The following is a 15785-nucleotide window of genomic DNA, read 5'->3' as shown; positions in this document are numbered from 1 at the left end:
ATTTGAATTGTGATTTGCACAACCACATTATACAGGGTGTAAATTTTAAGTTGACAAACCAGAATAATTCGAAAAATAAGGTTCACACAAAGAAAGTGTAGAATCCAAAGTTGATTATTTTCGAGGGGGCACCTGCTACTGCTAAAATTAGCCTACCACCCCAGCCCCTTGGCGGTGGGGCAGAAGGCAACTTTAAAATTTCAAATGAGAACCCCCATTTTTTATTGCAGAATCAGATTCTACATAAAAAAAACTACGTACATTTTGTCTTAAACATTTGTTTTGATTCTTGGTAGTTGACACTGTAATTCTTTGAACATGGCTGACGTTTCCAGCAACCATATACACAAATTTGAAAAATATGTAAAAATCAGCCAACCGGTTCCATAGGTTTTCTATATATATTGACAAAACCTGGGCAAGATATATAGAAAACCTATGCGACCAGTTGGCTGATTTTTACATATTTTTCAAACACTGTAATTCACGTAAATCCATGTTCTCATTTTTGTGTGGAAAATGATTATGGAAGTATAAAAAATACTTATTTACTTCATAAATTTTGATTTGCTAAAACTAAAACTCTCCCTCTCTCCCAATAGGGTGGGGTTTGAGAGAGAGAGTATTACAAATGTTGACCCAATCGTAATTTTTTGAGTTACTCTGGTTTGTCAACTTAAAATTTACACCCTGTAAAACAGAAAAATATCCATGTAGATTTTGCCTCCATGTACAGAGTTAATATCTTCAAAAAGATTCTATTCATCATTTAAAAAATTATAGAAATTCAAAAGAAAATTAAAGCTATACTATATTAGCCACTCCTTACCTCTATTCAAGGACTGGGAATTTGTGTTAGCTTTATGACTAATAACAATGCTCTTTGTAGACAGACCTCTATTCTTAAAACAGAAACAATTTTTAACAAAAAAGTTTATTGCAGTTAAGTACTCACATAAAAATCTTCAATGTCTTGGATGAATAAGTCATTTTCAATAGCCTACGGACAATTCTTGGCCTAAGGCTGCATCAGAATATGCTGGGAGAATGTTAGAAGCTTCACACAAATGTTGACTTCTTGCATTACATGAATATATTCCAATAAACTTTACCAATAAATGTAATGAGCTTGCTACTGTTCTTCACCAGTAACAAAGCTAACTAGACAGATATATCTGTTATTCTGCAATCAGTGTCATTGTAATCAAACAGGTATTAAGCTAACAAGAAGAGATATATGATAACTGCTCAAACTGAATTCAGATGATGGAAGTCACTGATGCTGAGGTATGCTATGAATTCTGGCTGGCTGAAAACAACATACCTATAGTTCAGAGCATAATCTGCTCCAGAGCTCCGGTTCTGTCAGAGTACGTAACCAACATTTTTAAAGAACAATGCACCCTGACTGCCACTTTTGACTCCTTTTGAAAATAGCTGTTATTATCTCACACATAATGGTAAAAAATAAAGATTGTTAGTTCTGTAACATATATGAATCAGGTATTTTTGGAACCTCTTAAGTCACATAGTGGAAACTTGAGAGGAAACTGAAAAAGCTTACAGCACAATAAACTAGAAACTATTTGTAAAGTGTTTTTCCTCTGAGGATTAATACTTATGGAAACACACCATGGACATATGATATAAATTTTAATTAGTTATTATATTTCCCAGTAGATAATTTAAACTCTGTAACTTATGAGATTTTAAAACTAAATGAACAACATTTTTTTATTTTCTTAAAGAAAAAAAATCATACGTATATATGTTTTACTGACAAGTGTAACTACTTTATTTGAGTATAAATAGTAATAACATTCACAGTTCCAGTATATTAGATCCAATTTGCACAAGCAAAATATTTTAATTAATAATGACACATAGAACTAAATAAACTGCCAGAAAAAAAACTGCAACACCAAAAAATAGTTAATGTAGACTAATGGAATTTTGGGAACGCATTTGTCTGAGTAATATATTTAAGTGATTAACATTACAGTACTGCATGTTAATGTAAGCATGAGATAAGCCATTGCAAATGTGAAATGTTGGTACATTAATAACAGATGTAGCCAACAGAATGTTGACTGCAAGCATGCAAATGTGCGTGTATTATGCTGTACAGGTGTCGGATGTCAGTTTGTGGGATGGTCTTCCATGCATGTTGCACTTGGTCGGTCAATAAAGGGACAGATAATGCTGTTTGTGGGCGATGCTGGAGTTGTATGATGGTGTCCCTTACGTGCTTGATTGGAGACTGGTCTGGTGATTGAGTAGACCTGAGTAATGTGTTAACACTCTGTAGAGCATGCTGGTTTACAACAGTGATATGTGGCCATGTGTTGTCCTATTGGAAAACACCCCTGGAATGCTCTTCATGAATGGCAGCACAACAGGTCAAATGACCAGACTGATGCATAATTTTGCTCTCAGGGTGTGAGGGACAAACATAAGAGTGCTCCTGTTGTCATACAAAATTGTACCCCAGACCATAACTCATGGTGTAGGTCCAGTGTGTCTGGCACGTAGGCAGGTTGGGTGGAGGCCCTCAACTGACATCCTTCTAACCAACACCTGCCCATCACTGGCATGAAGGCACAACCAGCTTTCATCAGAAAACACAACAGACCTCCACCCTGTCCTCCAATGAGCTCTCTCTTGACACCACTGAAGTTGCACATGGTGGTGGTTTGGGGTCAGTAGAATGCACACTACAGGGCATCTGGCTCAGAGCTGTCCTTGAAGTAAACGATTAGTAAAAGCCCATTGTTTACTGTGGTGCACAATGCTGCTCAAATTACTGCTGCCGATGCAGGATAATGTGACAAACCCAAACACCGAACACACTGGTCTTAGTAATGCCATGTGGACCAAATATTCTCATGACCACCAGTGCCAGCAGTTATGTACAGTGGCTGCATTCCTGCCATGTCTTTCTGCAATACTGCGGAAGGAACATTCAGATTCTCAGAGCCCTATACATGACCTCATTCAGACTCAATGAGATGCTGATGATGGCATCTTTGTTACCTTAAAGGCATTCTTGACTAACAACAACTCATCACACCCAATCTAAAGGTAATGAATGATCACAACCATTAAAGCAAACCAGATTTGAATCCTCACCATGGCACTATCAGCACCACTCTCTTACGACTAGTACAAAATTTGAATAGACATTGCCTTCCTTTGTAGAAACATCCCTACCAACTTATGTTTCTGTCGCACAACTCGTTCATGGTGTTATGATTTTTATTCCAACACTGTAGTATTCCAAAAACTTTTAATTTCCTCCCCATTACATAGGTATCCCTCTAGCTTTCTAGGACACTTCATTTTCTTTATATCAATTAGAAGATTACTCGAGTAACTGCTTATTATGGCATTGTAATGATGCTGGGATGACAGTTTAGAAGTCTGAATGTGTGATGTACAAGGCTATTAAATTGGCTAGCCTCCAGTACACCAAAATGATCTCTTGTGTGAGTGAAATGGTTATATTGTGATACTTTCTCACCTTGAGACATTGCTCTACTGTAGGATTCAATGAACAGGACAGTTTTCTTGAATGAGGGAAGCCACTAAGTTTTATAAGCAACAATATCATTATGTTTTAGCCCTATAGTGTGTGTGCACATAACCAAACAGCATATGATACAAGCACCTCCATGGGCTGGCCTAGAGATGTTGCCTCACAACCTGGACAGACAGCACAGCAAGCACTGTGCTGTGTGCACAACAGCCAATATAAGCCCATCATGCTGGGCCCTTGGTATATTGTATGCTTGTTATATGTTCATCTATAAGACTGTATATGGATGTGTTCTGTAGTTATGAGATTTTGTACTGTTGTATACATCATTCAATGTATTGTGCAGCTCTTCATATGGAAGCAGAATAAAACTTGGTTGGTGCAACTTCAGCATGTCAGCTGCAGACGTTCTTCAGTCTCCTGTTGAACAACACTGAGCTCTCACTGATCAGCAGCAGACTCTCTCTGTGGCACTAAACAATTTGACAGCATTATTGACCTGCCAGGTTCCATTGCACTGATGCAACCCCCACCATTTTCTCTTTATGATGGTTCTGTGGAAGATTGGGACACATATGTAAAATGCCTTCAGCAACATTTTCAAGCTTCTGGAATTGCCAATCCCAATTTGTGCAAGCGATTACATCAGTCATGAATTTCTTCTCATGTTTATCACCTTTTGTGGCTGTTAGCTCCTCATCAGGAACCTGCCAGTCTCTCTCTTGATAAAATGTGTCACTTGCTCTCTAATTATCACTGCAAACATATTCATGTTATTGCTGCTTATGTTGAGTTCTACAGTTGGCAAATGGAACCACAAGTCATACATAGCTTAGACAGCGAAATTTCATGGTCTTAGCTGTCACCGCCACTGGTATGCTTAAGCTGATTCCACAATTTGTGATCCTATAATATTCCTGGCTCCTGATAGGGAAGTCCTTGAACATGCTTTACAGTGTCATAATCCCTTCTCATAGATATTCTGAACATTGCTCTGGCTTTTGAAGTATATAGGGCAGTAGGACATCCGACAGAAGCATGGCCTGAAGTAGAGGCCATTGCTTCCTCTTGTCCTTTGCTGCCATTGGTTAGCTCATGGAGGGAAGGCGATGCAGCCTTGCAAACATGGCCTCCATGCTGCATGAGGCAGTGCCATGTTAAGAAGCAGCAGTTAGCAACACAACAGTGGCCACATGCTTCGCTTCCATTGCGTCTTTATTGTTTTGTTCAACATGAGCAGGCCATATGCCCAAAGCATTGGCCAAATGTAACCATTGTAAGGAGAGGGCATGTTGTGTCTGTGTGCAACTGTTAATCTCTTTCAGCAGACATGAATATGGATTTCAACAGTGTTTCCCAAGTGATGGTAACCCAAACGAACTCTACACTGAAGTGTGTGTGTGATGGACAAGATGATAAAAATGCAAGTGGACATGCATGCAACAATGACTTTGTTAAATTCTCAAATCTATGTGGATCTTGGATTTCATTGGTTGGTGAGTTATAACAACCAACAAGTATCCATATTGGGACAGTTTCTTATTTCTGTAATGTACAAAGCAGTGTTTCAGACTTTGACATTTCCAGTAGTGGGTGATGCCAACACTGAAAACTTATTTGGGTTGACACCTTCACAATTTTTTGATTCTCTATTTCTGATTAAGTGCATCTGGTATCGGATCAAGTTCCGTACCGATAAATGGATGTGCTCTGCTCAGAATATTCCTTCCTGTTTTTGGAATGTTTGTAGTGTGCTACCAGTTTCAAGGGTCACATCACAATAAAAGCAACAGCACACCCCCATTTTTTTTATTTTTTTTTATTTTTGTCACCCAGTCCCTGTAGCTTTAAGGGAGCAAGTCAAATCAGAACTAGATAGACATACATCTTTGGGTTTTGTCATACCTGTCTCCATGCAGGGGTGCATCAACTACCTGGATGATATTATCTCAGGTTCCTCAACAGATGAACATTTGCAGAACCTTCATGCCTTGTTCACGGTGCTACAAGCCGCTGGTCTGAAATGTACCTTGGACAAATCACAATTTTTTCAGCTGTCTATCACCTACCTCAGTTCTTAAGTCTTGTGTGCTGGTGTCAAGCCTCTATGACAGCAAGTTGATGCCTTTACAGCTTTGCTGTGTCCTAAAATTTCTTCCTGAGGCAGCCACAATGGCCCAGCCACTTCATGCTCTCTTATGTAAAGATGTGCATTTGCACTGGTCACTCACCTGCGAGCCTGCTCTTATCCTGTTAAGATCAATATTATACTTGGCACCTTGCCTGGTTGCCTTCCAAGCAGGCAACATCTTGTTTTGATCATAGATGCCTCTCAGTGTGGCCTTGGGGCTGGGCCTGCACACAAAGATGCAGACTGTTCTGACCCCCTATTTCGTACACTTCCTAAACTGTGGATTCGGAGCAACAGGGCTACTCACAAATGGAAAAATAAGTCCAAGCTCCAAAAATTTCATGTTTTCCTATATGATTCTAAGTTTAATTTGATTACTGATCATAAACCACTGGATTCTCTTTTCAGTCCTTTGTTTTCTTTACAGGGCAAAGTATCCCATTCCTGCAATGCTGGGCTCTCTTTTTGTCATGCTGTAACTATGAGTATCATTTCCAACTCTCAGTACAACACACTAATGCACATGGTCTTCCCTGATTGCTGATTGGCCCCAATTCTGCATTTAATTAGGATGAACTGTTGTGTTTCCATTTTGCCATTTTGATTTTGAAGCCAAAAACACTGTGGATGGTTTTCCCATTAGCAGTTCTTGGATGTCTGTGGCTGTCATGGTCAATCCTGTCTTACGTCTGGTTGTTCAGTTTCTCCACCACGGTTGGCTGGATAAACCACTGGGGCAAGAGTCAGGTCCTTTATGTAATTATTATGCTCTCTGCCACCACTTCTCAGTTCTAGATGATGCGTTACTGTTGGCTACTGAAGAGTCAGTGCCCAGAGTTGTGATCCCATCCACATTGCGAAGGGATGTCATGTGCCTTCTCCACCTGGACCTTTGAGGGGTTTCTCATACAAAACTGCTGGCCTGCTGCCACATGTACTGGCCGGGTATTGACAATTACATTACACGCGTTGTGACAGCATGCCCACAGAGCACCACCCATCAAGTCATACCACTGGCCTCTCTTTCCCCATGGCCTGCCCCCTCAGCACCACTGACAGCATATTTGGGGCATTTTTGTGGGTCCATTCCTTAACTCTGTTTGGCTTGTAGTAACTGAAGCTTTTTAAAAATTTCCTTATGTAGTTTATTGTCTGTCCACGTTCATGGTGGCTATGGTCACGACCTTCTCAAAAACGTTTTCTTTAGAAGGGGTGCCATATACTCAGGTGATGGACAGTAGCTCAAAACTTGTGTCTCTAGATTTTGAAGATTTTTGTATAAAGAGTGGCATCCGGCATGTTACGGCACTTGCCTATCATCTTCAGTTTAATGGAGAGGCAGAGCACCTCGTCTGTTCAATCAAAACTCAAGTGAAATAATATATCGCTCAATCTTCTGCTGGTGAAGCCCTTGATAGGTTCTTGAGTCCATATGGATTCATTCCAGTTGGCAACCATAGCCCAGTGGAGCTTCCTCATGGCTGCCAGCCCTGTACTCTGCTTCATCTGCTCTGGACAATGCCCACAGGCACCTGCCTCACACCGATTCCATCCAGACCCTGCCATCTGGACCCGCAGGTTTGGCCTGCACCCTAAGTGGATGCCAGCAGGTGTCCATTGCTCCTGAGGCCTCTGCATCATGCACAACTCCAATGGCTTAGTGTCACAACACTATGACCAGCTCCATCCACGCATGACTAACCGCACACTGGAGAGCCCTCTGCCACCGCAGCTACCTCCACCATCTGTGCCAGTCCCTGCATCACGGTCCACACCTCCATCAGCTCCAGCACAGTCTTTGTTCTGGGTACCACTGCCGCCGGGTGAAGGAGTCAGCACGAGGCCACCTCCATCTCTGCAGCCCCTGTTACCACCGCCACCCCAGCCACAGTCTTCTCTGTTGCCTCCATCGCTGAGTGTCTGCGTGGATGTGGACATTGATGCACCACCATTGTCACTGGCTTTCCCTTATGGTCTTCACAGGGGAATGGGTTCAATGCCTATCCGGACCATTTTAGACCATATTCTCCTGTGGCAGCATGACACCTGCTCCAGTAGTCATCACCTGCCAATGGAGATATGGACATCTCCAACGTTAACGCTTTCCCTCAAAGGAAAAGTAGTGCTATAGTCCTATAGTGTGAGCATGCATGCATAGTCATACAGTGCATGATACAAGTCCCTCCATGACTGACCTAGAGAGGCTGCCATGCATCCTGGGCAGACAGCGCAGCAAGTATTGTGCCTTACTGAATCATATTACTTTTTCATTCTTTTCTTTTCTTATCTACATAAGCTATATATAAACTGCCAAAGGTAAATTAACAAGTTGTTTTGTAACAAGGATAATGTTTTGATACATCATTAAATATCTGTATGAAAGCTCTTCAATTTGTGAATACTTGTATCTTCACCCTTTGGTTTCAAGACATGGTAGCATATGGACGTATGCTTGGATCTGTCATACCAGCATTGTTAAAAAGGTGCATTTCAATTGTTCACTAAAAGTTATTGGAAAAGCAAAATTTATTTGGTTGGTTAAGAGATCAGCTCCTATCTAACATCATTTCACTCGCCGCTGAGATCCTGCATCAGGAGGCTCAGTGCAGACGAGAAGAATTTACGCATTATCTGGAGGAGCATTCTTTGCTGATTCCTGGCAGCACCCTTGCTGAAAAGGTAGTGTAAGAGTGCAAAATTTATGTAAATACAGTAGAAGAAGCTCTAAAAACAGAAGGAAAGTAAATTTCTAGTTAAAATGGATTCAAGTTTAAAGGAAGCAGAGGATAGGTTATGATGCAGTATTGCTAAATCTAGTGACATTCCAAAACTCCAAAACAACATTTGACAGAAAACAAACTCATGCTTTTAGAGTAGTTAGATACTTTCACTGGTTACCCACAATACATGGCTAGCCTGTCTAAGGAAAATAGAAAAGGATGCAGTAGTTCATTGTTATTGGGAATCTCTGCATATGGAAGCAGAACAAAACTTGGGTGGTGTTACTTCTGATATAGTGTTTTTACAACATTACAACACGTTACCTTCTATAACATTGACTGTGAATCTGTTATTCCTGGGTGCATTAGTAACCAGTAACATACTCCATCTACGTGTGTGCCCTATCATATATTCTGTCACTTAGTATTAAGAACAAATAACTACATCATAGATTATAATGGATATGAACGGATTATCTTTCAACAGTTCCAACATTAGAAACAAAGAGGTTGGAGTATGTTAACAGTAATATAGAATAAAATCATGCATCATTAGTAAGTAAGTAAGTAACTGGCTATGTACTTGAAACAAACATTCCAATTTCATGGATGGACTACTTTGGTATTGTAGCCAACACATGGAGTTTGTTTCACTTGTGCTGTTTTTATTGTACTTCACTTATATACACGTGTATTTCTATTTTCTTTTTTTCTTCTTGACACTAACGTCACTATTGTCTGAAGAATACATGCTTGCACAGCTTAAACAATCAGAGAAGCTTCTATAACAAATACAACACAATGCGCTTCCCACAATTATTGAAATTTGCGGTTACCGACAGCAGATGCGAACAACATACTCTAGTGGTACAACACTGTTACGCTGATAAATGCCACAAGGTAGTGACTTACAGTTTCAAAATCAAAGCAAATATCTAAATCCCATCATGCCTATTTTACACAGAACACATACATGGTTTCTATACATAATGATGTATATATGCATCAACTTCCATTTAGTCATGTAAAACAGAATTGTCAAAAATAGTGACTTATGCAGTTTTAAAGCTAACTGATATTCATATATACTTCCTAGAATGAGAAATACTCATAGATCTCTCTACTTTTCTGTTACTCTCCAGATTTTTAGTTTTTGGCAGAAATTGCAACACTTTTGGCAAGTTGACTGTATGTCTCATTCCTTGCTATCCTTTTCAATCAAACAATCCTGCTGAATATTAGTAGTAAAATTATTTTCAGTTAATTGTGTTTTTCATATGTTAAGAAGCGATTTGAAAATTCTACAGAACTTAGGCAATGGGGGAGAGCTGACCTATTACATGCATCACCCACAATAGAATCACGGGGAAGCACATTTCAGGTTTGGCTACATGAAACACTCAACAACTTGATGGCGTAAATTTCAACTTCCATAACATTTTGATTAAAAAGGCTTTCCTCATCCCCTCAAACCCAGAACCTCTCTCAGAACAACCCCAAAAGTGCCCCACTTGTGACAGGATACTTCCCAGGACTGGATCAGACTCTGAATATGGCTCTCCAGCAAGGATACGACTTCCTCAAATCCTGCCCTGAAATGAGATCCATCCTTCACGAAATCCTCCCCATTCCACCAAGAGTGTCTTTCCGCCGTCCACTTAACCTTCGTAACCTCTTGGTTCAACCCTATGAAATCCCCAAACCACCTTCCCTACCCTCTGGCTCCTACCCTTGTAACTGCCCCCAGTGTAAAACCTGTCCCATGCACCCTCCCACCACCACCTACTCCAGTCCTGTAACACGGAAGGTGTACACGATCAAAGGCAGAGCTACGTGTGACAGCACCCACGTGATTTACCAACTGACCTGCCTACACTGTGAAGCTTTCTATGTGGGAATGACCAGCAACAAACTGTCCATTCGCATGAACGGACACAGGCAGACAGTGTTTGTTGGTAATGAGGATCACCCTGTGGCTAAACATACCTTGGTGCACGACCAGCACATCTTGGCACAGTGTTACACCATCCAGGTTATCTGGATACTTCCTACTGACATCAACCTATCAGAACTCCGGAGATGGAAATTTGCCCTTCAATATATCCTCTTTTCTCGTTATCCACCAGGCCTCAACCTCCGCTAATTTCAAGTTGCCGCTGCTCATACCTCACCTGTCATTCAATAACATCTTTGCCTCTGTACTTCCGCCTCGACTGACATCTCTACCCAAACTCTTTGCCTTTACATATGTCTGCTTGTGTCTGTTATGTGCAGATGGCTATGTGTGTATGTGCGAGTGTATACCTGTCCCTTTTTCCCCCCAAGGTAAGTCTTTCCACTCCTGGGATTGGAATGACTCCTTACCCTCTACCTTAAAACCCACATCCTTTCGTCTTTCCCTCTCCTTCCCTCTTTCCTGATGAAGCAACCATGGGTTGCGAAAGCTTGAAAATTTGTGTATACATTCGCACACACACACATATCCATCCACACATATACAGACACAAGCAGACATATTTAAATACGTCTGCTTGTTTCTGCCTGTGTCTGTACACGTGTGGATAGACATGTGTGTGTGTGCGAGCACACACCCGTCCCTCTTTCCCCCCAAGGCAAGTCCCCCCGCTCCCGGGACCGGAACGACTCCCCACCCTCTCCCTCAAAACCCACATCCCCTCATCCCTCCCTCTCCCTCCCTCCCCCCCGATGAGGCAACAGTCTGCCGCGAAAGCCTGAATCCTGTGTGTATGTTTGTGTGTCTTTCGACCCGCCAGCGCCCCCATCCGGCAAGTCACATCATCTTTGTTTTTTGATATATATATATATATATATATATATATATATATATATATATGGTTATAATAGAGGGAAACATTCCACATAGGAAAAATATATCTAAAAACAAAGATGATGCGACCCACCAAACGAAAGCGCCGGCGGGTCGACAGACACACAAACAAACACAAACATACACACAAAACTCAAGCCCTCACAACAAACTGCTGCCCCATCAGGAAAGAGGGAAGGAGAGGGAAAGACGAAAGGATGTGGGTTCTAAGGGAGAGGGCAAGGAGTCACTCCAATCCCGGGAGCGGAAAGACCCACCTTAGGGGGAAAAAAAGGACGGGCACACACTCGCGCGCGCGCGCCCACACACACACACACACACACACACACACACACACACACATACAGACACAAGCAGACATATTTAAAGACAAAGAGTTTGAGCAGAGATGTCAGTCGAGGCTGAAGTGCAGAGGCAAAGATGTTATTGAATGACAGGTGAGGTATGAGTGGCGGCAACTTGAAATTAGCGGAGATTGAGGCCTGGTGGATAACAGGAAGAGAGGATATATTGAAGAGCAAGTTCCCATCTCCGGAGTTCGGATAGGTTCGTGTTAGTGGGAAGTATCCAGATAACCCGGACGGTGTAACACTGTGCCGAGATGTGCTGGCCGTGCACCAAGACATGTTTAGCCACAGGGTGATCCTCATTATCAACAAACACTGTCTGCCTGTGTCCATTCATGCGAATGGACAGTTTGTTGCTGGTCATTCCCACATAGAATGCGTCACAGTGTAGGCAGGTCAGTTGGTAGATCACGTGGGGGCTTTCACAAGTGGTTCTGCCTTTGATCATGTACACCTTCCGTGTTACAGGACTGGAGTAGGTGGTGGTGGGAGGGTGCATGGGACAGGTTTTACACCAGGGGCAGTTACAAGGGTAGGAGCCAGAGAGTAGGGAAGGTGGTTTGGGGATTTCATAGGGATGAACTAAGAGTTTACGAAGGTTAGGTGGACGGCGGAAAGACACTCTTGGTGGAGTGGGGAGGATTTCATGAAGGATGGATCTCATTTCAGGGCAGGATTTGAGGAAGTCGTATCCCTGCTGGAGAGCCACATTCAGAATCTGATCCAGTCTTGGAAAGTATCCTGTCACAAGTGGGGCACTTTTGTGGTTCTTCTGTGGGAGGTTCTGGGTTTGAGAGGATGAGGAAGTGGCTCTGGTTATTTGCTTCTGTACCAGGTCGGGAGGGTAGTTGCGGGATGCGAAAGCTGTTGTCAGGTTGTTGGTGTAATGCTTCAGGGATTCCAGACTGGAGCAGATTCGTTTGCCACGAAGACCTAGGCTGTAGGGAAGGGACCGTTTGATGTGGAATGGGTGGCAGCTGTCGTAATGGAGGTACTGTTGCTTGTTGGTGGGTTTGATGTGGACGGACGTGTGAAGCTGGCCATTGGACAGGTGGAGGTCAACATCAAGGAAAGTGGCATGGGATTAGGAGTAGGACCAGGTGAATCTGACGGAACCAAAGGAGTTGAGGTTGGAGAGGAAATTCTGGAGTTCTTCTTCACTGTGAGTCCAGATCATGAAGATGTCATCAATAAATCTGTACCAAACTTCGGGTTGGCAGGCCTGGGTAACCAAGAAGGCTTCCTCTAAGCAACCCATGAATAGGTTGGCGTACGAAGGGGCCATCCTAGTACCCATGGCTGTTCCCTTTAATTGTTGGTATGCCTGGCCTTCAAAAGTGAAGAAGTTGTGGGTCAGGATGAAGCTGGCTAAGGTAATAAGGGAAGAGGTTTTAGGTAGGGTGGCAGGTGATCGGCGTGAAAGGAAGTGCTCCATCGCAGCGAGGCCCTGGACGTGTGGGATATTTGTGTATAAGGAAGTGGCATCAATGGTTACAAGGATGGTTTCTGGGGGTAACGGATTGGGTAAGGATTCCAGGCGTTCGAGAAAGTGGTTGGTGTCTTTGATGAAGGATGGGAGACTGCACGTAATGGGTTGAAGGTGTTGATCTACGTAGGCAGAGATACGTTCTGTGGGGGCTTGGTAACCAGCTACAATGGGGCGGCCGGGATGATTGGGTTTGTGAATTTTAGGAAGAAGGTAGAAGGTAGGGGTGTGGGATGTCGGTGGGGTCAGGAGGTTGATGGAGTCAGGTAAAAGGTTTTGTAGGGGGCCTAAGGTTCTGAGGATTCCTTGAAGCTCCGCCTGGACATCAGGAATGGGATTACCTTGGCAAACTTTGTATGTGTTGTTGTCTGAAAGCTGACGCAGCCCCTCAGCCACATACTCCCGACGATCGAGTACCAAGGTCGTGGAACCCTTGTCCGCCGGAAGAATGACGATGGACCTATATATATATGATGCTTATTCTACCATGTCTCTCATGTCTCTCAGTAAGGTTTCACTGCCTTCACACCTCACTAGCCTCTCTGAGAGAGTGGACAAGGAAAAGTGAACAAACAAGTCGCAGCTTTATGTTAAGATTCCTCTACAAAATTTTAGTATTTCTATATAACTTTTTTTTTAATTGTAACATGATTTCCTCATTTAACAATAAAAGGTGTGTAAATACTACCATAACGAGCAGCCATGTCAGCAGCTCTTTCTCCCCAGATCCCATTCACCGTAACAAGGACAATGTCCCCAGGTTCTATGAGGTTACACATAACTGCTTCCATTCCAGCATGACCAGTGGCACTAACAGCAAGTGTCAACCTGTTCCTTGTTTGAAACACATACTGCAGCCCTTCTTTTATTTCATCCATGATCTGCGAAAGAAAAGAGGAACAGACTAAATGTGCCAGTCTACAATAATCAGGAAAATGAGAATGTTCTGCGATGTGCTATGGCTTAGTGCACTAACTTACATAAAAGCAAGTACAAAACTGCAGGTGTCACTACCACATCTTTCATAAATACAGAGACTGATCAAGACTCAGTCTGTTGCATTATCTAATTAAGAAACAAGATGATATCAACAATGAAGGAAAAGACAGATTACTGCTTACTATGAAGAAGACACATTAAGTTCCACGCAGGCACAATTAAAAGACACTTACATAAAGCTTTCGACCCACTTTCATCAGTAAAAGAGAAATACACACCATTCGTACACACAAGTAAGCACACCTCATACACACATGACTCAGACCAGAATGCTGGAGTTGACAGTCATGTGTGCATGTGGTGTGCTTCCTTGTGTGTATGAATAGTGTGTGTTTCACTTTTGCTGATGAAGGTTGCGGTCGAAAGCTTTATGTAAGTCTCTTTTAATTGTGCCTGTCTGCGACTTAACTTGTCTTCTTTATGGTAAGAAGCAATTTGTGTTTTCCTTCATTGCTGATATTCCTACCTAGAGTTTCCACTGTTCTACAGGAGGTGGGTGCATCCAAGGAAATATACACTAACATCTGAAAACTGCAACACCTTGAAGGGTACATATGACATAAACAAATTTTATGTCGCAGATTAGGTATATGACAATACACAAATGATTAAGATTACAAAACTGTATACTTACTCTTCCTTTGAGATACACTATGAGATGAAGTCCTAACATGCTGCAGTGTTGAGCCTCTAAATATTATGGAATAGAAAACCTCCTTCCACACAGTTTTCATGTAATGCATAAATAGTGATTGTTGGAGCACTGTGACAAACCAGTTGCTGACCTATAATATCTCCGACATATTTGACAGCAAGTATCAGAAGAATATACAGGTCATGGAAAGAGTGGCAACCATTTTTCTTTGAAAAAGGCTTTCAAATTCCTTGTCAAATGTTGCTGAGCAACGTCCTGTTGATATATGGCTTGTGGAGATGCCTGAAGAAGAGGTAGTACCTCAGGCTCGTGGCCTAGCACTGCTCATTCTATTCACTGCTCTGCTTTAGACACCTTGACTTATTTGGCTAAATTAGACAAAATTTCAAGTGTGCTTTGATTCACAGAAAGTGTGTGGTCTCATCTCAATAAGTAGCACTGTGTAAGAGTTCTCCTATATTCTGACATACAGGGTTCTTTTTTTGTTCCAAAAGTTATGAAATATTGTGTAATAGTCTTGAAGGGTAGAAAGAGAACACCTTTGAGTCTTTATGTAGAAACTGAGTGTGATGGTAAAGTTATCTGGTTGCTCATAACAGGTCTAGGTGAGACCAAGTTAACTGCTGGATGTTTTTAACGACCTCCCGACTCCACTGTGACAGTTCTAGAGACATTCAAAGTAAGTTTATTGTCAGTTGTGCATAAGTACCCAGATCATGTAAAACTAGTTGGTGGTGACTTTAACCTACCAAGTATGGATTCATTGCAGGGGGTACAGATAGTCTTGTGACATACGAAGGAGGTTTGGAAAGTTCTCGGAACAGAATAGGAAAAAAGTACTTGCATCACTGAAACCTTTTTTATTTTTCAATGTAATCTCCTTGTAGATTAATGCACTTGGTCCAGTGATGTTCTAGTGCCTTGATCCCACCTCGAAAACGAGTTTCCTCCAGACCTGCAAAATATTTCTTAACTCCGGCTATCAATTCTTCATTTGAAGTGAATCTTTGTCCACCAAGGAAAGTTTTCACTTTTGGGAAGAGATGGAAGTCTGACGGAGCTAT

At 42.1% G+C, this 15785-nt stretch overlaps 1 protein-coding gene across 1 annotated transcript in view; it reads right to left on the bottom strand.

Annotated features, from left to right (window-relative positions):
• Nucleotides 1-15785, bottom strand: part of LOC124606967 (alanine--glyoxylate aminotransferase-like) — a 66091-nt gene that overhangs the window by 31252 nt on the left and 19054 nt on the right. Inside the window, exon 2 of the mRNA XM_047139104.1 lies at nucleotides 13756-13948. Coding sequence (XP_046995060.1) covers nucleotides 13756-13948 — 193 coding nt within the window. The remainder of the gene's footprint in view (nucleotides 1-13755; nucleotides 13949-15785) is intronic.

The sequence above is a fragment of the Schistocerca americana genome, chromosome 3 (assembly GCF_021461395.2).
Source record: "Schistocerca americana isolate TAMUIC-IGC-003095 chromosome 3, iqSchAmer2.1, whole genome shotgun sequence".
NCBI lineage: Eukaryota > Metazoa > Arthropoda > Insecta > Orthoptera > Acrididae > Schistocerca > Schistocerca americana.
Note: the sequence above shows the minus strand (reverse complement) of the source record. Positions and strands in the feature narration are given on the sequence as shown.